This window comes from Oxyura jamaicensis, chromosome 4 (assembly GCF_011077185.1).
Source record: "Oxyura jamaicensis isolate SHBP4307 breed ruddy duck chromosome 4, BPBGC_Ojam_1.0, whole genome shotgun sequence".
In the NCBI taxonomy this organism is placed as follows: domain Eukaryota; kingdom Metazoa; phylum Chordata; class Aves; order Anseriformes; family Anatidae; genus Oxyura; species Oxyura jamaicensis.
The window spans coordinates 54,214,300-54,235,905 of record NC_048896.1 but is presented as its reverse complement, the minus strand read 5'-3'; the positions used below and the strand labels follow the sequence as shown (position 1 = coordinate 54,235,905).

General features: G+C 53.6%; 2 protein-coding genes across 4 annotated transcripts in view; one reads left to right on the top strand and one right to left on the bottom strand.

Annotated features, from left to right (window-relative positions):
• The first annotated feature begins 3,964 nt into the window (after positions 1-3,964).
• POU4F2 (POU class 4 homeobox 2) lies at positions 3,965-5,872 on the top strand. Its single transcript, XM_035325310.1, has 2 exons — positions 3,965-4,338; positions 4,839-5,872. Exons 1-2 carry the CDS (start codon positions 4,048-4,050, stop codon positions 5,778-5,780), a joined length of 1,233 nt encoding a protein of 410 aa, XP_035181201.1. The 5' UTR covers positions 3,965-4,047; the 3' UTR covers positions 5,781-5,872.
• Positions 5,873-17,512: 11,640 nt separating this feature from the next.
• The window catches only part of TTC29 (tetratricopeptide repeat domain 29), a 127,629-nt gene continuing 123,535 nt past the window's right edge, over positions 17,513-21,606 (bottom strand). For all 3 annotated transcript variants that reach the window (XM_035323884.1, XM_035323885.1, XM_035323887.1), the window contains one exon: positions 17,513-21,516. The gene's annotated coding sequence lies outside the window, so the exon portion shown is untranslated. The remainder of the gene's footprint in view (positions 21,517-21,606) is intronic.

Sequence of the window (21,606 nt, the reverse complement as noted above, 5' to 3'; positions counted from 1 at the left end):
TAAAAAATATATAATAATAATGAAGGGCAATTTACAGTACTATGTTATTGTCTCAATCAGCAAGAATAGAGTCCCGAGGACATCCACATTGTGATTCATAGGATATTTTTTTTTTTGATGATCTGTGAGATCTTAATGTTTTCTGTACAAGGAGCAAGTGGGGAAGAGGTTGGGAACAGATGCCACCTGCGGGGCTATTTTAAGCTAGGTAGGTTCCCTTTGACACTTAAATTTGACTTTCTTAACAGTTTTGTATAGCCCATTACTTCCTTTTCCACTGTATGTTGCTTTATGTCTGTGAATTTCCCTCTTTACAAGCCCCAGGAGGCGTGAGGGCATCCGTGGCTTCCCTGCTGGACCAGGCCCACGCTGACCACCAACCACAGCAGGACAGGGGGTTGAAACCACCACCCAGACGTCCTGCCCGAGGCAGGCTATGCCCCCCCAGCCAGCCAGACCCCTGAGGGGCAAGGGGAGGCAGCCCCCGGTGGGTGGTGAGCGGCCTCCCCTGGGTGCTGCTTGGCAGCCTGCTGGGGACCAGGGCTCAGCTTTGTCTGAGATGCTGGGTGGTTATTAGCAGTGAGGACAGGCCACCTGTAATTATTTGTCAGTTATTGCCAGTTTTGCTAGATCCCCTCACTTCTGCATGAGGCTGCTGTTAATGTAGCCAAATCAAACACACTTTGGTTTCCAGGCGGCTCCCAAATGTGCTTTTCGTTCTTGCTCAGCATCGCTCCACATCTCCGTGAGGCAAAGCTTCCTCTCGTCCCAGGCAGGTCCGAGACGGGGCCGGGTGCACGGGCACCTGCTGGGGATGGGGATGGCGAACGGGGGGGCCCGGGGCCGTGCAGGGAGCGCAGCGAGCGGGGCTGGACGGCCGTGGTTCAACGCCACCGCCGCTGGAACCGGCGGGGTGAATTATGCAGGGGGATTTCAGGATTTCTTGCAAGTAATTAAGTTTCGATTTCTTGCATTTATTTTAGTGCCAGGAAGCGCGAGGCGCCACGGACGGCAAGGAAAAAGAAAAAAAAAAAAAAAAAGAAAAAAAAAAAAGTCTCCATTGATCGTGCCGGGCTTTGAGTTTGCTTTCGTGGCTCCTCCGCTGGGCGCTGCTGGGGGCGGGGGCAGGATGCGGGGTGCGGGGATGGGAGATGCGGGATGCGGGGTGCGGGATGCGGGGTGCGGGATGCTGAGGGGGGTTCGCGCTCCCCGTCCAGGCGGGTGCCCGCGCTGGCAGCAGAGGTGGAGCGCGTCCGGAGCGCGGCCCGCATCCCGACGGATTAAAAATTGATGGGGCGCATTAGGTTCGGTAAAATATGAATGCGCGGCGTTAAATTTTAATCGTAAATCAGAGCGCGGATACATGAGAGGCGACAGGGATTTCTCCCCTGGTGTCTGCGTGGGTCAGGCTGTGGGCGTGGGCGTGCGTGTGTTTGCGAGGGGGGCGGGGGGAGGTTGCGGGGAGGGAATCTCCTTTTATTTAGGACCGGGGGCTGCGCCCCGGCCCTGGCCCCCTCCCCTCCCTCCGGCTTCCCTCTCGCCCCGGGGATCCGGCCGCGCATCGTCCGCGCGTCTCGTCCGCGCTGAAATGACCCAGACCCCAAGTAAATAAGCGAATGAGCAGCCCGGAGAGGAAAGCGCAGCGCTCGCTCGGCGGAGGGGCCGCGGGCAGGGCGCAGCGAGGCCAGCGCGGAGCGGCAGCGGGGGCTGCGCGGCTCTTGCGCGGGCCGGCGGGGAACGCAGCGGCGAGCGGCCGCGGCCTCGGAGCGGCGATGCCCGTCTGCGGGAGGGTGTCCCGCGGCAGGGAAAGTTTCCTCGGCCATCCCCGCCGCTGCCCCCCGTGCCCGGAGCCCGCTCCTGCCCCGTCCCGGGGCGCGCAGCGGCGAGGAGCGCCCGGCGCTGCGGACCTCGCTTGTCAGCCGCGATTAAAGTCAAGATTAATTCATATTAACGATATGCATTCTCCGTTCTCCCCTGTGGCAGCATGCACTAGGACAACGAGCGCACGTAATTACCCTGCAGGCGGGAGGGGTTGCACCCACGCCGCGGGGAGGTGCTGGCCCGCCCGATTCGGCCGCCGAAGTTGAGCCGCGGAGCGAGGCGCACGGAGCCCTCTCCCCGCTGGGCTGCCCGCTCCCCGACCTCCGTGCCTAGACGAGGCGTTTTCCTTCATTTTTTTTTTTCCTTTTTTTCTTTATTTCTCTATTTTTTCCCCGGACGGAAATGATGCTCCCATCGCCCGCCGGGCCGCCGGCGAGCCCCCGGCGCGGCGCGGGAGGCAGTGGCTGGGGTCGGGGGGGGGGGGGGGGAGGGGGCAGGGGCCGGGGCCCGGGGGGGGGGGGTTGGGGGCCGGGGGGGGCAGAAGCTTGGGTCGGACCCTGCCGCCCCCCCCGGCCCTCGCACGGGGTCCGGCGGCGAGGCAGGAAAGCTCGGCCGCGGACTTTTGTCAGGCGTTGGAGGGGCTCGGTAGTTTGGGCTAATTAGACAAGCCAAAAGGCTTTTGAAGATTAAGCAAATTGGACAACCCTTGTTAATTAGAACATAATTTAAAGTTTGAAATTATATCACTCATGAAGTAGCCTAATTAGTATGACGATATGTTAATAGCCTACTGAGACGCGAAGCGCGGAGGTTTGGCACGAACTCCTTAAAGGCTTGCAAGAAAATCCTCTTTCCTGCGTTGTCATTAATAAAAGATTTCTATAGACTTCAGCCTTTCAACGGTGACATACAATTTATAGTACACACAATGCATTAGCCCATAGTGCTGCTCAATTTTTTTACTATTATGAAAACTAATAAATTCGTCAAGCTGAATTAAGCATACAAATCAGATGAGGCATAACAGATTACATATTGAAGCGCTGTGTCTCCCGAGCCTAAATGAAATTTCAATCTAATAATTCCTTCCTGGCCCGGCCATAATTTGTTTAGAGATGTTGTTCTACTTCTTTCCAAGCGCTATTCGCACCATAATTAAATGATACTCAAGCTTTTAACTTTGATTTATTTCATTTCTCCGAGCTGGCGACAGTGAGAGCTGATACAATGCAATTTTTTTTTATTTCCCTTAAAATTACCAAGTCTGCTGTTTAGGTGAGAAATTAAACACCTAAGCACTTATTTTAACCTTCCTGGAGCAAAGCGAAAATTCACGGAAACACACCCGGCCACCTTAACTAAACCCGACTTCCCCGATTCCCTTCCCTTCCTCTCTCTACATTTAATTTTTCCCCCCCCTTTCGGCAGGGAAGTTGCCGGGACAGCGCTGCTCTTTGCGGGAGGACCCCCCAAGCCCCCGAGGGAGCCCCGGCGGCTCCCGGTCCGCTGCTAGCTCCGGAGGGAGCCCGGACGGGACCCTGCCCTCCTCCCCTTTATTTCTCGCCTTTTATTTCCTAACGGAGGTCGGATTTGGGGGCGCCGAGAGCGGGGTGGGGGCGCTTTTTTCCTTTTCTTCTTTTATTTTTTTATTTTTATTTTTAATCCTCCTCCCCCCCCCGTTTTCCTTCGCCCTCCCCTTTCCGGGAGGTGCGCGGCGCGGGGGGCACGCGTGGGCGTGGGCGCGGCGGTGGGGGGGGGGGGGGGGGAGGGGGGGGGGCCGGGGCCGAGGAGGCAGGCGCGCAGGGCCCTCGGCGGGGAGCGGGGCTGCGGTGACAGCCGAGAGGGGAGGGGAGGGAGGGGAGCGAGTAAAACCCACCGGCGCGGCGCCGGGGAGGGCACTTGGCGAGCGGCGAGGGCCGGCGCCGGAGCGGAGGCGGACGGCGGCGAGCACCCGGGCGGGAGGCAGCCCCGGGCAAACCCCTCGCAAACCCCGCGCAGCCCCCGCGCAGCCCCGGAGCATCCTCCGCGCGTCCCCGGAGCCGCCTCTCCCGGCCGCCCTGCTGGGGGCCGATAGGGATTTTTTTTAATTTTTCCTTTAAAAAAAAATCGCTTTTTTTTCTTATTTTTTCGTTCCGCGGGAGGTGTAGGCGGGGCTCCTGAGGCTTTTCCGGGGGGTCCGGGCCCCCGGGCCCCGCGCCCCTGCCTTCCTCGGCGGCGGCGAGCACGATGATGATGTCCCTGAGCAGCAAGCAGCCCTTCGGCCTCCCCCACGGCGGCGGCGGCGGCGGCCTCCACGAAGCCAAGTACTCGGCCCTGCACAGCGCCTCGCCCTGCCCCTCCGCCGCCGCCCCCGCCGCCAGCCCCCCCAGCAGCACCGGCACCGGCGGCTCCGCCGCTCGCGGCTCCGGCTCCGGCTCCGGCGGCGGCTCCGGCTCGGGCTCGGGCTCCGGCGGCGGCGGCTCCGGCGGCTCCGGCGGCGCGGAGGCGATGCGGCGGGGCTGCCTGCCCACCCCTCCGGTAGGTGCCCGCCGCCCCGCTTTAAGGGGAGCCCCTCGGCAGCCCCCCGGAGCCGCCTGATGATTTTTTCATGGCCGCGCAGCAAATCACCCGGCGGCGCCGGGCCGCTCGCCCAACTTATGCATGCGCCGGGGCTCGGCGCCCCCATGAATTTTTATGACCTGGGGCCGCTGCGTGGGGCCGCCGGGGCGTGGGGCGGCCGGTGTGCGTGTGCATGCTCGTGTGCGCGTGTATGTGTGTATGTGTGCGCGTGTGTGCGCGTGTGCCCGCCCGTGTGCGCGCCCGTGGCAGCCCGCGCGCCTCGCCCGCTCCCCTCGCTCCCCGTGCCGCTCCTTCTCCCGCTCCCCCCCCGTCCTCCCCCCCCCTCCCCGTCCTTTCCTCCCCCCCCTCCCCAGGATCTCTTTTTTAACATGCGGGGAAGGTTTTAGTGGCACGGCGGAGCGCGCGGGGAGGCGAATTCCCCGCTGAGCGGTATGTGCGCCTTCTATTTGCAATTGCAGAGCAATATATTCGGCGGTCTGGACGAGAGCCTGCTGGCCCGCGCCGAAGCCCTGGCAGCCGTGGACATCGTCTCCCCGAGCAAGAGCCACCACCACCACCCGCCGCACCACAGCCCCTTCAAGCCGGACGCCACGTACCACACCATGAACACCATCCCCTGCACCTCGGCCGCCTCCTCGTCCTCCGTGCCCATCTCCCACCCGTCCGCCCTGTCGGGCGCCCACCACCACCACCATCACCACCACCACCACCACCACCAGCCCCACCAGGCGCTGGAGGGGGAACTCTTGGAGCACCTGACGCCGGGGCTGGCGCTGGGGGCCATGGCGGGGCCCGACGGCGCCGTGGTTTCCACGCCGGGCCACGCTCCGCACATGGCCGGCATGAACCCCATGCACCCGGCGGCGCTGGGCATGGCCCACGGCCACGGGCTGCCGGCGCACATGGGCTGCGTGAGCGACGTGGACGCCGACCCCCGCGACCTGGAGGCCTTCGCCGAGCGCTTCAAGCAGCGCCGCATCAAGCTGGGGGTGACCCAGGCCGACGTGGGCTCGGCGCTGGCCAACCTGAAGATCCCGGGCGTGGGCTCGCTCAGCCAGAGCACCATCTGCCGCTTCGAGTCGCTCACGCTGTCCCACAACAACATGATCGCCCTCAAGCCCATCCTGCAGGCCTGGCTGGAGGAGGCCGAGAAGTCGCACCGCGAGAAGCTGGCCAAGCCCGAGCTCTTCAGCGGCGCCGAGAAGAAGCGCAAGCGGACCTCCATCGCCGCCCCCGAGAAGCGCTCGCTCGAGGCCTACTTCGCGCTGCAGCCGCGGCCCTCCTCCGAGAAGATCGCCGCCATCGCCGAGAAGCTGGACCTCAAGAAGAACGTGGTGCGCGTCTGGTTCTGCAACCAGCGCCAGAAGCAGAAGCGCATGAAGTACTCGGCCGGCATCTGACGGGCCGCCCCGCGCCCACCCCGCGCCGCCGGGCCCCGGGACGGGCACCGCAGGGGGCGCGGGGCCGGGGGCCGCCCCGGCCGGCAGGTACCGCCGCGGCCCGCTCCGGGGGGACGGGGGTCGGGGGAGGGATCTCGGGGGGGCCCCGCGCCCGCCCGGGGGCTCGGGACCCAGACTGGAATCCAGAGTAGAGGCTCGCGCCGCGAGGGACGCCTCTAAAGTATTTTGATTTAAATAAGAATAATGATAAAAAGAAAAAAAAAACAGATGGCAGGGTTTTCTGCATTTACACTGCGTATTATAAATATATATATATATTTTTACTGTGGTTACTACCCCCCCCGTCCTCCTCGGGAGTTGTAGCGCTCGGGGAAGGAGCCGACCCCGCTGTGTTCACTGGTCTCCGAAAGCTGTTATTAGATTGCCGCCAAACAGCCCTTTGTAAATTATTAATTTCTCTCTCTAGCAACTTCATTTCGTGCTCATTCGAATTAATTGCACCTCTTTAATCTAAGTCTTGGTAAAAGTAAAAAAAAAAAAAAAAATAAAAAAAAAAAAAAAAGGATAGTGAGAAACAAACATTTTGTGTTGGTAGGATTTCTGAACGTGAGCTTCTCTCCTCGCCTCCCGACCGTCCCTTTCGGCCGGCTGTAAATTGCCCCGCAGCGCCCGGCCCGGCCCCAGCCGGTCCCTCCCTCCTCCTGCCCTCGTTTTCCGCCTTGCACAGAGATTTGGGGGCACGGGGGGGACCCCGGTGCGCCCCCTCCTCGCCTCCCCCCGGAGCTGGGGCGCACCGCTCCCGAGCCGCCCCGGCCCCGTTATTTCTCCACCAGCCCGGTATTTATGCGGTCCGCCGGGCTCGCGCCGCCTCTCACGGCCGTGCCCGGCCGCGGAGGGTGGCCCCCTTTTTTTGGGAGGTGTCTCCGCGGGGAAGCCGTGTGCAGGGCAGGGCGAGGGGCTGCGCGGTGCCGCTGCTCGGGGCGCTGCCGGCGGCAGGGCGAGGGGGGGCGCGGGCACTGTCCGCTCCCGGCCGCTGTAAATAGTGGGGGTGGGCGCGCACCTGGACCTCCTGGTACAGATTTCGCTGTATTGCTGTTCTAGCTGAGGCTGCTGCCAATCTTAAGTCCTGTACATGACCCGATTTCGTTGCTTTGGTTCGGTTCCTTTTTTTAATTTTATTTTTAAAAAATTTCCTTTCTTTTTTTCTATTTATTTATTTATTCGAGCAATAGGTTTATTTATTCTAGTCCTGTACCGCGTTATTTTTAAATGGTGTTGAATCGTCTTTCATTAAAAAAAAGAAAAAAAAGATTTTAACGTTTTACTGGCACGGCGCGTTTGCTGCTTTTTTCTGCCCCCCCCCCCCCCCCCCCCCCCATCCGCTCCCCTTTCCCCATCGAAATCCTCACCCGCAGCCCGCGGCCGGGGGCAGGGGGGGGACGAGCGCGGCGGGGACACGCTCCCGACCCCCTCAGACCCCCTTGACCCCTTTCAACCGCCCCCCAGATCCCCCCCGGCCAGCTCCGCGCCCCCTCCCCGCCCCGCCCCGGGGGCTCGGGGACACACACGGGGGACCCTCAGTCCCCTCCGGCCCCGCTGCCTGCGCGGCTCCTTCTGGCGTCGCGAACAAAAAATGATCTATAAATATTTCTATACAAATAAAGCGGGGAAAAGGAAAAAAAAAAAAAAAAAAGTGCTTTCACCGTGCGGCGCTCACAAAAGCCGGGGAAACCCGACGCCGGGAGGGGAGGGGAGCGGAGATGCTCCGCAAAGCGCTCGTAAATATTCATCTTTCCGCCCTGCCACCAGCTCCAGCTGCAGCTTCAAAGCCGCCCGGGCACGGCGAGGTGCCCCCCGCCCCCCCCCCCCCCCCCCCCCAGACCCTCTGAGCCTCCTCGGGCTCCGCAGCCCCCGGCTCCTGGCGTGGCGGTGGCGGCGCCTTCCCCTGCCCTCAGCCCCCGCCGGGATGCTTGGGAAGGGAGCGGGGGTTTGGGGTCGAGAGGGGTCGAAGGGGGTCCGAAGGGGGTCGGGGGGGTCGAGGAAGGGGGGGCAAGCGCTGTCCTGGCGCTGAGCCCCGCGGCGGAGCGAGCCGGGATCACGCAAGCCCCGCGGGCGCAGAGGAGCTGCGGGAGGCGAGGGACGGCGGGACCGGGGCCGGGGGGGCCGGGGCTGCCCCCGGGGGGCGGCAGCGGCCGTGGGAGACCTGGGGGGACCCCCAGAGCCCAGAGCCGGCCGTGGGGACCGGCGTCGGGCGGGCAGCCCGCTCCACCGCCTCGCTTCGCCCTGCTCGGCGAGCCGCTCACTTCGAGGCTATTAGGGGCGAATTAATAAATTACACAGCGAATTATTAAATCCAGATAATTACAAGGAATAAGTAAGTAATCATTAGTTATCTCAGCTAATTACTGCGGGTCAGAGCGAGCGAGAAGGCGAAATCCTCCTCGGGAATTGAAATTAACTTTGCACGGGGAGTCTCCGCTTGACATCCCCCGTCTGCAGGCACACGGCGGATCCCCTGCGAGCCGGGCTTCCCGTTTAACGCGGGGAGAATGGAAATACAATTAAGTGGCGAGGTGATAACAGGCAGCCGCTCAGAAAGCAGACGCCTTTCGTTTGGGTTTTTATTTTTTCCCCACCTTTCGCCGCCCGGAGCCCCCCGGCCCCGGCGCAGGCAGCGGCGGGGCGGAGGCTGCCGGAGCCCCCCGGGCTCGGAGCGCTTTGTTTTGGGAGACAATGAGCTGCCGGCCCGCGGGGAGCCCCGGCCCCCTCCGCCGCTCCTCGGCCGCTGCTCCCCGGCAGCCCCCGGCCGTCCCCTGCCCCGGCCGGGAGCGCTCCGGGAGGGCAGAGCTGCCGGCGTCCTCCTCGCCTTTATCACTCGCAATTAGGTGGACGGTCTTCCCCCTCTTCCCTCGCCCCAGTCTGGGATGATAATTAAAATTTAATGAAGCCTGGGAGTAGCGGAGCTCTGCCTGGGGACCGCGGGATGGAATATTTTAACTGTACGTTTACACCAAGTGTCTGGCTTCAAAGACGTGACTGCTTTTAATCTCGAATTAGAAAACCACAGACCTGAAATTAAATATTAGCCACCCTCGGCTCCCCTTCCTTGCCGGCACGCTGTCACGGCCGCGTCTCCCTGCCCTGCCCCACAACACCCCCCCCGCTCCCCAATTACCCTTTCGTTAATAATAGATGGCATTGACAGGGCGCGGTACTCCGGGCCTTGGCGATTTTTTTTTCCCTTCCCTCCCCCCATTTTTTTTAAATAGGGTTAATGCAATATTAATTGCTGGCGGCTGCTATAAGAGCGCGCCGCGTTTTCCGTGGACAAATCGATGGAGCGGGGCAGCCGGCGCGCAGGGAGGAGGCGGACGCGCAGCCCCGGGGCTGCGCAGGGTGAGTAGGGGCCCGCCGCGCAAATCCCGCGCAAGTTCCGCGCAGGGGAGGCGGTGCGTGTGCCCCCCCCCCCCCCCAGGATCGGGGCGGGAATCGGGGCGGGGGCACCCCGCAATTGTCCCCGCTGTTCGGGCAGGAGGATGCCAGGAGGAGGAAGAGGAGGCCGGCCAGCTGGGAGGGGAGAGAGGGAAGGGAGGGGAAAAAATCCCCGAGAAAACTCCGCGTGGTCGCGGCCGGGACCCCCCGGCGGGGTGGGGGCTGCTCACGGGGGCTCCCCTGGCGCTTCCTCGCCTACCCCGGGGCTGCGCCCGCCCGCGGCACTTGTTGCCGGAAATAAAAAAAAAAAGAAAAAACGAAAAAAAAAAAAAGAAGAAGAAAGAAACGGCAACACCAACATCTCGCTTTCCTGGCTCAAAATCCCAAAGGAAATAGGCAGGGGACGAAGAATGAATCCCGGGCAGCCAGGCCCTGCCCCAGGAGCAGCCTTCGGCCTCCTCCTCCTCCTCCTGCGGGGCTCCCGTCGGGCAGGGGCGGTGGGGCCGTGCCGCGCAGTTTCCGCGCAGTTTTCGCGCTCCCCGCCCGGCGTCGCGCAGCGCGGCGGGGCCGGCCTCGCCTCCCCGCTTATCCGGAGCGGGCTCATTTCCATAAAGTCCTTAAGGCAAATAACTGTTGGGGCTCTAATTTATATCTGATCGAAAATTAGCCGTCATTATGCGCTCCATTAGCAGCGTCTTTAATGTGCTTCTAAGCACCATTTGTCAAGCGGCTTGTTAATATCCTTCAAGTCTTTAAAGTTGAGAGCTCATTAAGGAGCGCGCTCCCTTATTGATGGCATTTAGATGAGTTTGGGGGAAGGAGCGGGCAGGGGCCGGGCCCCCAAGGCCTCGGGGCTGGGGGCTCGGGGACCCCTCCGGGGGGCCGTGGCCCCGCTTTCGGGGTGCACCAAACGCCCTCCCCCGCCCGAGGGAGCGGCCTCGGGAGCATCCGAGGCTCGCCCCCAAATCCTCACCTCCCGCCCCCCCGGGCTGCTTGCGGGGAGCCCCCCCGCGTCCCCCCCCCCGCCGCCTTCCGCGGGCTTCCCCCGGGCGAAAGCAATAAGGCGGTAATGAGAGCGCTAAGGAGGGCTGCGGGGGGCGGCGCTGACAGCCGGGCCCCGCCGAGCCGCCCCGGTGCTGCCCCCGGGGACACCCGTGGGAGCCTTTGTCCCCCCCCGGGCCCGGGGCTGGGGGCACCCGGGGGCACCCCTGCCTGCACGGCCGGCCCCTGAAATGGTTTCTGTGCTCTGGGTGCCATGGGGCCGGTTGGGGAGCTGCTGCCCCGCTGGCTGCTCGCGGGGGTGTAAATTTCGCTCCCTGCCTTTCTGTCCCAAAGCTGTCTCGCTTTGAGTGCTCGGATCCAAAGCCTAAACTTCGCGTGGCATATTTATGTGGCTGACATTTTCATTCGCTCCCTTATTTCTTTATTTAGTTTTGCCAAACATATCAGCTGTGAGGCTCTGGTGCCGGCGTGCTGGGGGGCCGCGCACGCACCCAGCGGTGCCACTGTACGCAGCTGCGGGCCCACTGCCAGAGCAGGGGCACAGCGCGGATGAGAGCGGGCAGAAAAGGGGAAAAAATACACCAGAGGTGAGTGTCAGGGTATTAACCCTGTGTCCCAATGGACTGGATGCTTTGCTTGCTTTCTTCTTTTTTTTTAAAGACTTTTTCCAGAGTTTTACGTTTTTATCTGGGCCTTCACATCAGTTCCACACTTCTGCCCCTGGCATCAGCAGCAGCAGCAGGGCTCCTCACAGCTCTCAGTGCCCTGGGTGGCTGGGGGAGCTGCTTGCCCTCCTCCCAGCAGGGGATGGATGAGGAACCATCGGAGAACCCTTCCAGGCCCCAGCAGAGCACCCAGAGCAGGGCCCCAACCCTGCCGCACCTGCAAGCAGCTGAGCCCCTCAGTCTGGGCTTGGCAGTGGAGGCGATGTGCTCAGGCACCCAGGCACAGCACGGGCTGGTGCCCGTCCCCACAGCAGCACAGCTCCCCACTGCACACCTGGCCCACGGCGAGGAGGCCGGGAAGCACTGGAGCCAAGGAGGCCGATTTCCCCTCGGATTCATGTCCTCTGCTTGAATTCTCAGGTGTCCAATAAGGCACAAACTCTGACCCTTGATTTTCTTGGGGATGGGACATTAATAAAAATCTCTTGCCTGGGGCAGGTGTGTGTGTGATTTTCTGCCTTTTCCCTTGTGTGGGGCACACATGGGGCCTGTCCCCGCTGTCAGCTGCCTCACTGCACATATCTGTGGGGATACAGTCACGTTTAAGCCCTTTCCTTCTCTGTTATGCTTATTTGAAATGGGCCACTGGATTTAAAAACAGAGGTGGGGAGAGGCAGAGAGAGGCATGACCACGCAGGCAGGCACACACGGTGTGACCCCACCGGCCTTCCTGAGACGTGGCTGTGAGGGGAAATGTCTGACACCTGGGGAACCTCGCGTGCTCTGTTCTGCCCCGGGACAGCTGTCCTCACCCTGTCCCTTTTCCCTCAGGAGTGTTTTAAGGACCCTCACCAATAGCTCTAGAAGGTCTTTGGCTTTAGGAGAGCACTGACTGATGTTAAGGTTTAACCAAGAGAACTCAAAGGTTAAATTGCAAACAACAAACTCACTGAAATTTACTCCGTAAAAAGCAGCAAATACACTGCCAGGGCTACTCAGTTCACATCATTAGAAAAGACCCCTTAATTCACACACCTCTGAAGCCTGAACCCCTGGGAAGGAAGCAGGACCACCAAACCCCCTTCCAAGCCCCAGATTCCTCCCTCCCTCCCGAAGGCGCTGGTGGTGTCTGCAGGCACTAGCGCTTTCCTGCCCCGTGGTACCCGGGCTGCTCAGCGCAGCTTCGTGCCCAATCTCCCCGCGGGCGAGCCGAGCCACAGGACAGGCAGGGGCCTTTCAGCTGGGCCTGTGCCCCGTGCCTGACAAGCTTTACACTCCCTTAGGTTGAGTAAAGAAAACCAGAAGCCATTTAGCACATAACAGCACCCTGCACATCTGAAGGAGAAAAAACACCTGCAAGGACAAGAGAAAGGAGCAATATAACAATTATTGTGCTTCGGTTTCAGAACAGGCTTTCTAGGAAGAAGGTGCAGCTCCAGCTCTCCTCTCTCTCATCATTTAACAATGACAAGCCTTTCCTCGACCCAGGGAAGTGCTGTGCTCAGACTGAGGCCAGATATGATGGACCAACATCTCAGAACATGTATATTTCTTTATTTCGAGGTACCTCAGAGCACTTCAGGCTGGTGTTTCATTGCATCTCAATCTTATTTCTGGTGAGGCAGAACCACTCTCACACACTGTAAAACAACATTGCTCCTGCACACTCCAGGCCGTGGGCTCTAACCGAAACGCATACGTGCAGCCGGTTCCTTTTTGTGCCCGGTACCTCTGTAAGGCCAGCTGTCTGACACTGCCCCATGCATTAGGCATTGCGCTGCCCCGCTGATGCCCCCAGGTCAGGAGCACTCCGCTTTTCTGAAGCTGAAAATACTCCTGGAGTACAAAACTGCCAGGAGATTATCAATTGCAATTACAAATCTAAACTAAACGCATGGGATTGCAGCCTTTTCAGCATTACATTTCTGTGGCGAGTTTCTCCATTGTGCACCCACCATTCAGTCATGTTGGGACAATTTGTTAAATAATGTAGAGGCACTTCATCACGGCGCAACATTGGAGGTGATTTACAGTTTGGTCTTTTAGCAGCACACCTGTAAATTGCTATAAATAATGCTAACCCCTATTAAGGAGACACCAGGGTGCTTCCAGGCTGAGCGAATTAACGGGGAGGCAGTTGTGAATGATACTGGATAAAAGCATCACCAGTTTGTGGCTGAGACTCAGACCCAGTGGTGTGCCCACAGCCAGACCTGCAGGCTGAGGTGTGCTCCCCAAGGGCAGAACCTGGCAGGCACTCAGCTGAGTTCTGGTACGCAGAGATCCTCGGCTCCCTGGGCTTCGCACCTTCATTTGTCTCGAGGGCATAGCATAATTTTTACTAATCAGCTAATTAATTTAATTAGAAATAGCTCAGCGCAGATGATCTTGACTTCTCATCTATACCAAGTCTTCATTCAGCACATGTACCAGGTTAAAAATGAAGGAAGGCTACGAAGCATCTCAGGTAGACCAAAACCCCAGGTTATTTCAGTGTAGAACAAGTGCTACTATCCCACAGCTTTCTGACACCTGAAAAGCCCTGGGCACACCAGCTGTGAAGGTGAAAATAAGCACAACTAAACAGAACTTGCCCACTTTCCATGTGCACAGTGCCAATGGCTTACCTCCCTTCTCAGCAGTACTGAACAGTTTCATTTATTCAATGCAAACAACATTATTTCATTTATGCAATGCAAACAACAGTACAATCATTTTGGAGATGTGACTCATATTCAGCTAGTAAACACCATCAGACAGTCAGGGAAGCATGGTTCCTTGTGAAGACGCTGCTGCAGATGCCATTTTTTGGCAGGTTTTGTGAGGGGTGGGGAAAGCTTCTGCAGAACTCCACATCAATTAATATTGAGAAGACAGAGGTGAGACATTTTGGTTGAAGGGGAGGAAGGAAACAATGAGTATAGGGAAAAGTGGGGAAGCAAGTGCAAAAGGGGAGGGAAGTCAGCATACTCAAAATTTGTTTTACTGCGATTTCATTTGGTCTCAGACCGAAGCCTTTCTGCTGCAAAGTGAGATTGTAGCCAAATTCCAGTGTGAATATCCATCTACTTTGGCTCCTGATGAACAGTTCGTTTTGTTTTGTTTCTTTAAATGCAGCAATCATAGAATCATTAAGGTTGGAAGACACCTCCGAGATCACCTGGTCCAACCACCCCCCTACCACCAATGTCACCCACTAAACCACGTCCCTCAGCACCAGGTCCAACCTTTCCTTGAACACCCCCAGGGACGGCGACTCCACCACCTCCCTGGGCAACCCGTTCCAATGCCTGACTGCTCTTTCTGAGAAGAAATGTCTCCTAATTTGGACATGGAAGAGTGTGAGAAAAGAGGATTGAGTTCCTGTCCAAGGAACCAAACTGGTCATGACAAAACAGAAAATCCCATGGAAAGCACTTCCCCCAGAAGTAGGTTGATTATTGCCCAGGGATGTAAAAGAACAGCTGAAGATGGCCACGTTAAACTATGAAGTAAGCTTTCCTCATAGATCCACCACGAACACTTGCATGTCACAGGTGCTGAAAATAATTGGCAGGTAGAGATTCAAAATACCTGAACGCAAACATTGGGTCTGTGACAGGAAGCTGAATTCATGTGGAGGAGAATGTTAGGCAGCATGGCCTGCAGCGGGCTTAGGCCCTCTCCTCCCCGTTACACCCTGATATGGCAGTGATGAGCCGCCCCAAGTGCTCTGAGCTATGCCTGGGATTCGGCTGAACCCACCCGGCTGTAGTTTTGAGGTGTGAAAGCCTCCTCCTGGCTCACTGAGTCAGTTCCACCACATGCTCAACAGGCTGCAGCAGTGCAGCTCGGGAGCCTGCCACAGGTTTCACATGCTCTTTCAGCTGCCGAGGACCACGATATATTTCCAGCATCTTTTTCCCTTGAAAAAATAGTTAACTCCACTCTCAGTTACAGTCCTGCAGATATTTCACTCATGTCTGATATTAAGAAATGTACAACAGGGACTGCAGAAATGAATCACACCATCTGATGGTGAGATTAAACCCAGCAGCTTTCAAGGGGAAGTGTATTGTCTCACTGATGGAAACACCGCAGCTCCCTACAGCGGGGTGAGGGATTTGGGAAAAACAGAGGGGGTGACTAAGACAAGCATACTTTTTGCAAATATATTAGTTCACTTTTTTTCTTCATTTACTTCCCTCACAGCCTGGCTTTTATTTACTTTGCATAAACTACCAAGCTTCCTGGTACAGGTGGCCTTGGAAACTAATTTTCCAGGCAGGTTCCAATATCCTGTGATTTTCTAGTCAGGGAGAAGGAGGAAAACAACCTGGACCAGGACTTAACGTGAGTGACCGTAGCCAGCAGCAGTGACTGAACGTCGCCTGCTCTGAGGCGGTTTGGTGTCCGCGTGTGCGTGCCAAGGCCGGTACACGGGGGTTAGGTGATAGATGGTTCCTCACCCTAAAACCTTTCAGTCCAACAGGCTCCTATTGCACTTAAAGTACTCACCATGATCCTGGACACATCTCCTCCCTGTGCCAGTCACCTGTGTTGTCCCACCATTTGTATTCCAGCCGACTGAGCTGGCTCGGCCTAGGCTGGCTTTGTGTGAGGGTTACCAGCCCTGGCTCTGGAGCTGCCCTGCAGGCAAGGCCATGAGGCATGCTCGTGGGGCTCCTCCCCTTACACAGAGCAGGTGACACCAACTCTGCCTTGCTCCTGTAGTGCTTTGGTGGCACGGTGTGTACACAGCCACCACTTGAAAACAAGCCTCTGCAACCAAGGGAGCTGAGGGCTGCCCTGGAAGCCTCCCGTCAGCACAGGAGCAGCTCCTTTGTAGAGGCCTGCATGGGCGCCTGCTCTGCCCCTGGCTTGGTGCACATCATCTACACCATTGCTCCTGGCAAGGGGACATGCACCCCTCCCTGCCCCTCACATGGTTCATGGATATTAGCGCTGGGTTTCAGCGTGACAGGAGGAATTCAAAGCGCCATGAATCCTGACCTCTCTCTGATTAACTGTCCCCATCTCGAGCAGTTGTTTTGCCATTTCTGCCAAATGCACTGCAAAATGTGAATGCATTGGTGGTGATATTGCTCTCCCGCAACAGAGGCTGGGAGAGGCGAAGTAAAAGCAAAGGCTCTAATTCATCAAAATATTCTAATACCACAGAGCTCCTCTGAGAGCAACACGGCTCCGCACATGTGAGAGCTCATTGCAATTCAGAGCGTAAAAGTTGAAGGGGCTGCGGTGGTAGAGCGAGGCCTGGAGAGAGAAGCCAGGTAGTCCCGAACTTCCCTTATCATAAATACTTTTTGTTTTAATTTGTGCTGTGAGCCTGGTTTGCCCAGAAAGCACACAGCAATGTCAGGGAGAGTGATTTCCCAGTACTCACGTGGAAAGGGAGAGCGTCCAATTTTCTGAGCCAACCGATGCTGAGGAGCCGGGAGGCAGACAACTCTTATGAAAGAAAACTGGAGAAAATAACTTTAAACACCATGCTTCAGGGAGGACTCTTTGAGGATGTTTTTAGAAGCACCACTGTGGTCAAGTCCAGATTCAACACATCTCATTTGCAAACCATGATCCTGCGGCCAGGTGGAGCAATGTTTTTTGACACAGTTCAGGAAGACTGGGGAGCAATGTTGCGAGAGAGAGAAGGGGTCACAGTGTAGGGGGCAGTAACCTTCCAGAGGTGCTGTATCTCTGTATATGGATATGTGCTTCCCTAGTTGGAGACTACTCATGCCAGGTATGAAAGTTGGTGTTGGAAGCAGCTGCCCCCCGAGACAAGGCTTACCTCTCTGTTTGGGGTTGGAGATCTCAGCTTGGAGCCGAGTGGGAGCCAGGAGCTACTGCTGCTCTCAGACACTCCTGAGACGCACAAGCTCCCAGCCTCTGGATCCTCTGTGTGCTACTGAAAATCTGTTCTTCAGCGTTCTTCTGTCTACCCATACAGATGGCCAAATTACAGAGCTGATCGGGAGACTGGATAGCCGCTGGAAAACTTCAGACCTTTTTCTCCTGTCTTTCTCTATAAAGAACTGAGTGGTTCACTGCACACCCTCAGCTCCCACAGACTTCAGGCAGGGCCCCTTCCAGCCCTTCGGATCTCACCTGGATTAGCTGTGCTTGGAAGCTGCTCATCTCAAGGTTGTCTGCCTTTCAGTTGGTAATGAAACAGGTAACTTAATTGTTAACCTCGGTGAAACAAACCTACTAATTCAACAGGGAGAGGGACCAGGAGTTTCAGTTACTAAGTTGCTTTCTCACCCATGGAGATTAATTTCTGCCAGCCAGCATTGCAGCAAGCAGATACGAATCTGGCACTCACTTTGTCCATCCTGCAGATGAGTTGGGACTCAACAGCAGGCTTTCAATCAAAGACACACTGACCTTTTTCTCTTTCTTTTCCTCTGCCAAATCCAAATGATCTTGAGAGCTCATTTGACCAACAGCTATGTTAGACTTTTATGCTTTAACATTTAAAAGTAAACCTTAAATGTTTAGAAGGAGAAGTTTATTTCCTAAGGTTAAACTCCTGGCAACGTGCTTTACCTTCATAGCTACTGGGCTTCTTTATGCTCGGGATCACTCTTCAGCAATATGCCTGTGTCAAAAGAAGACTCAGACATGGAAATATTCATTAACATGTTTATTTGTTTATCTTCAAAGACAGCACAAACATTTTATCTACCTGTAGGCATACGTGTGGAAAATACAAAGATGTTATAGAGAAATGATGTCAAAAAAGACACAGTTTAGAAAAAAAAAAAGTCCTCATTCTCTTCTTTCTAGTTGTTGTCTTCAGAAACATCTCACGAAATCTCAAGACAAAATCCTTGATGTACACCATTTCTGAAGGCTGCTGAGTTCTGACCTCATGTAATAGCCAAGTCTCACATACCTACTTATGACTTTAACTTACTTATTGAATTTTTACATGTATATTATTGTTTCTTCCAGTTACAGTCTACTTTTTCCTAGCAAGAAACCAAAATGTGGCTTTAGTAATATCTACCATTAATCTTATTTATTCCATCCATTTCTAGGTAATTATATATAGTGTATTTCTTAGTCTACATTTGGATGGTCTATTTAGAGATGATTGGATCCCTTCCAGAATAGCAATGACCTTTCTGTGACTCAAACATTAATTTTCCAAATGGCTTCACAGGTAAATGGTGAAATACCTTATATATCATCATAATTAACAAGATATACCTTATTAATGATTAGAAAACATGCTTTTCATAATTATAAACAGAATCCTTTCTGAGGTACAACCTTACCCTCTGCTAGGAATTGTTAATCAATACCATCAGATACATCTAACAGCGAAACCTTCTAAAATCCTATTCCAAAAGCAGTCTTAATTGCGAGGTCTCACATACCACAGGCAGACGCATTACTCAGATTTTAAAGACATCAATATTTACCACTTCAGAACTATTCAGAGTCTGATCTGCTATAATGTGTTTGACAAGTCTCTGTTTTGAAACAGACAACTGGCATTACGGGCTACATTGATTTACCTGCTTTCCTAACTTCATTAAAGCCAACTATTCCTATAATTTCTTAGTGCACAGAAAAGCCTGCAACTCGGTTCTACCTCTCTCATGAGTATACTTTTCTGATCATAATGTTTTGAAGGAAAGGGAATTAGAGGCTTTTTAGAAAAATGTGGAGGAACGGTAGCAATGATAATGAACCCAGCAGAGCAGAAAAAGATTCTGTTCTATACGAGGAGCTCCTTAAAGAAATCATAGTCTCCCTCGCATAAAGAGAGGAAGAACCAAAGTTCCCTAATTGGAACTAATTGGAGCCACGATCTCATGAGGATCTTAGGAGCAGGACTATGTCTGGCAAGAGATGACCAAAGACAAGCAGCGTTGGAAGAAGCGCTGGTAATTCAGTGGTGATCCTTCTGAAGCAGCAGTGAGTCGCTAGCGCAGCCAAGCAATGGTGAGAGCTGTGATTTCAGCTGGAGCATGTGGGATGTTAGGATGAGGCCTATCCACTAGCCAGGGAGCTCTGACTGTTTCTAACAGCTGAGAGGCTCAATCCAGGAACCCGTCCAAATTATAATGTACAGAACTTCTCTCTGTCTAACCACCTTGCCCCATTGATTGGAAGTGGAAAGCACAGACATTGTTTTTCCACTAAAAAAAAAGCCTGCAAGGAGCAGAACAATAGCTGCATGCTGCCAGCCAGCCAGCTACTCGTTAGACAAATAGTTACTGGGATGGGAGGAAGGTACATTTAGCTCAATAAACAACATTTTATCCAGGAGCTTCCTGGCTCTGAAGAACACAGCTTGTATTTGCATCATTATAGGATGATAAAAAAACCCTTATTTTTATTAAAATCTGTGTGACTAACAAGTATTATTAGGAAGTATGGGAGAGCTAACGCTCTAGAGAAAGAATTTGTGACCATTTCCTCATCAGCATACAAAAGTTATCACTTAGCAATGAGTTCAGGTTTGCAAAGAATACTGATGATGCTATTTAATATAGATGCATAACAACTTTTGGGATGCATACATATAATGTTTGGTTGTTGTAAAAATGTACATAAGGTTCAAAACCCATAAGAATTTATGAACTTGCCCTTGAAAAAAAGATAATCAGCTTTTCTAGAATGTCAGCTTGGTATACAGTATTTTTATACATTTTTTCCCCAACTATGAATGATAAATTCACATATCTCATTCTTTTCAACAACTTTCTGATAAAAGAAATTACAAATATCTAAAACCAGTTAAAGAAGTCCTGCTATGTTATATCAGGTCTAGAAGAGTTTGCAGATTAATTTGATTTTCAGGAGTTACGTCCAGTTGCTATGTTGTTTTTCTAGTATTTTTGGTCTTTCACATCAACAGCATTAAAATATGAGGGGTAAACTGTACACTGTTATTTATATTTAATTGGTGGTCCTGTTCCCCTTCTTTGCATTCATTAAATGTTTACCTTCTTTAACACTCAGAAAATTTGTATGCTTATGTATCTGCATAATTGTGCATAGGAATATTCGTATACAAATTTGTATCCTTCTAGAAAGATTGTAAATTAAAATCGTTGTCATGAGCCTTGTGTTCAGAAAATAAAGACCTCTAAGTAAAAGAATAAAAGTATTGCTACAGATATTTGTTTACATTGTAAGCACACAGCATCTTCATCAACAATCATCTAATAAGAGCTAGTTAATGATGTATTTCTCACCATGCCTTAACCAGGAGAAATCCTATTGTCACATGTCAACCAGTTACTCAAATTGCAACCCTGAAGAAAACCAGTGAATTGAGTTATTACTATAGCAAAAGCTATTGCTTGCTCAAAGATTGTCATAAAAACTGATTACAGGTCTAATGGACCTTGCTTCAAACTCTGACTCCGGAAACCTCCGTTTAAAGACAGGAAAGATCAATTATGGGGATTCATAAGGCTTTGTTTATGTAGCTCGAAAGATTTTCTAATATATGAAATTAAAAAAGGTTGCATGAATTTTCCTAAATAAAATCCAAAGGTTCCAAATCCTGCTTTGACATATATTTTGTGAGTCAATAAACACCATCTTCTGTCCTTTAACTGTTCTTGGGGCCAGCAGTGACAGTGGCTGGGAAATGCCCCCTGAGAATGGTGAAGACCACGGGAGTCAGACTGCTGCAGGTCATGGGTGGAACACATAGCCAAGAACATCAGCACCTCAAAACAGGAGACAATTCTCCACACACCCTCCACAATCAGTGCTTCAGATTATTTATCAGAAAGAGTCTGAGCAGATTTTTACTTTTCCTGATTGTGTGAATGAACACAGGCTTTACTAAAAGGGAAATTTCATTTTCCATGTCGAAAAGGTGACATACAGGTATTCTGCCAGATGCACTTTCATTGTTAAATATACTCATTTCAGTTGTGCCTATGGATTGATGTTTCACTTGAGACAGTCAATAGCATTTCAAATGTTTTGGTTGTACAGATTTTCAGCAGTTTTGTAAGTGTGCTCAACCAGATTTTAAAGAAACTTAGTTGTGTTGCGTCTGACCTGCATTATAGACAAGATCAAAATTACACCACAGTGGGCCACCCAGGCTGGATCTCTTCTCTTCAGGTCATTGTTGAACCACAACTGTTATGCACAGAAGCTAAAAATCACTGATAGTTCTAGATATAAGGCATCAAGCTTTTATTTTTTTGTTTGTTTGTTTTTCCTGAATGGGGCAATAATTTGGGATTTGAAGCAAATATTCCAGACATTTAGAAATGGATCTTCCAAGGTATTGAGCATCTTGGATTCATATTCACTTCAGCAGGCATAAAGGATGTTTGGTATCTTAATGGGAGGATCTCGACACTTTGGAACACAATAAGCATTGTGGCACAAACAACAGACATTCTGTTCTGTATTATTCTTTTCCTTTTGCATTTATTTCAATGACATTAGCTACTTTTCATAAAAAAAGATGACGCCACCCTTCAGACAGACAAGAACTTAGAGCTCTCAGATATTTATACTGCACCCACTGTGCACCCACTTAAATGACAGAATTTCCACCAAAATCCTTACTTTGTTACATGAGTCTTCAAGGATCTTCTAGTTTTTGTAATAGACATCTATCAGCTTCTCTGTAAGCAAGCAGGTGTTCTCTGTAAGGAAAAATGGCAAATAACAAATACCAAGTGTTGTAAGTTTATACTTGCTGATATCTATGTATTTTATGTTTGACTTCAGCATCT

What these genes read in the sequence shown, in the direction of transcription:
- POU4F2 (XM_035325310.1), top strand. Translation starts at nt 4,048, where the DNA reads ATGATGATGTCCCTGAGCAGCAAGCAGCCCTTCGGCCTCCCCCACGGC. An exon ending in GCTGCCTGCCCACCCCTCCG is followed by an intron (nt 4,339 to 4,838) that starts GTAGGTGCCCGC and finishes TTGCAATTGCAG; the next exon opens with AGCAATATATTCGGCGGTCT.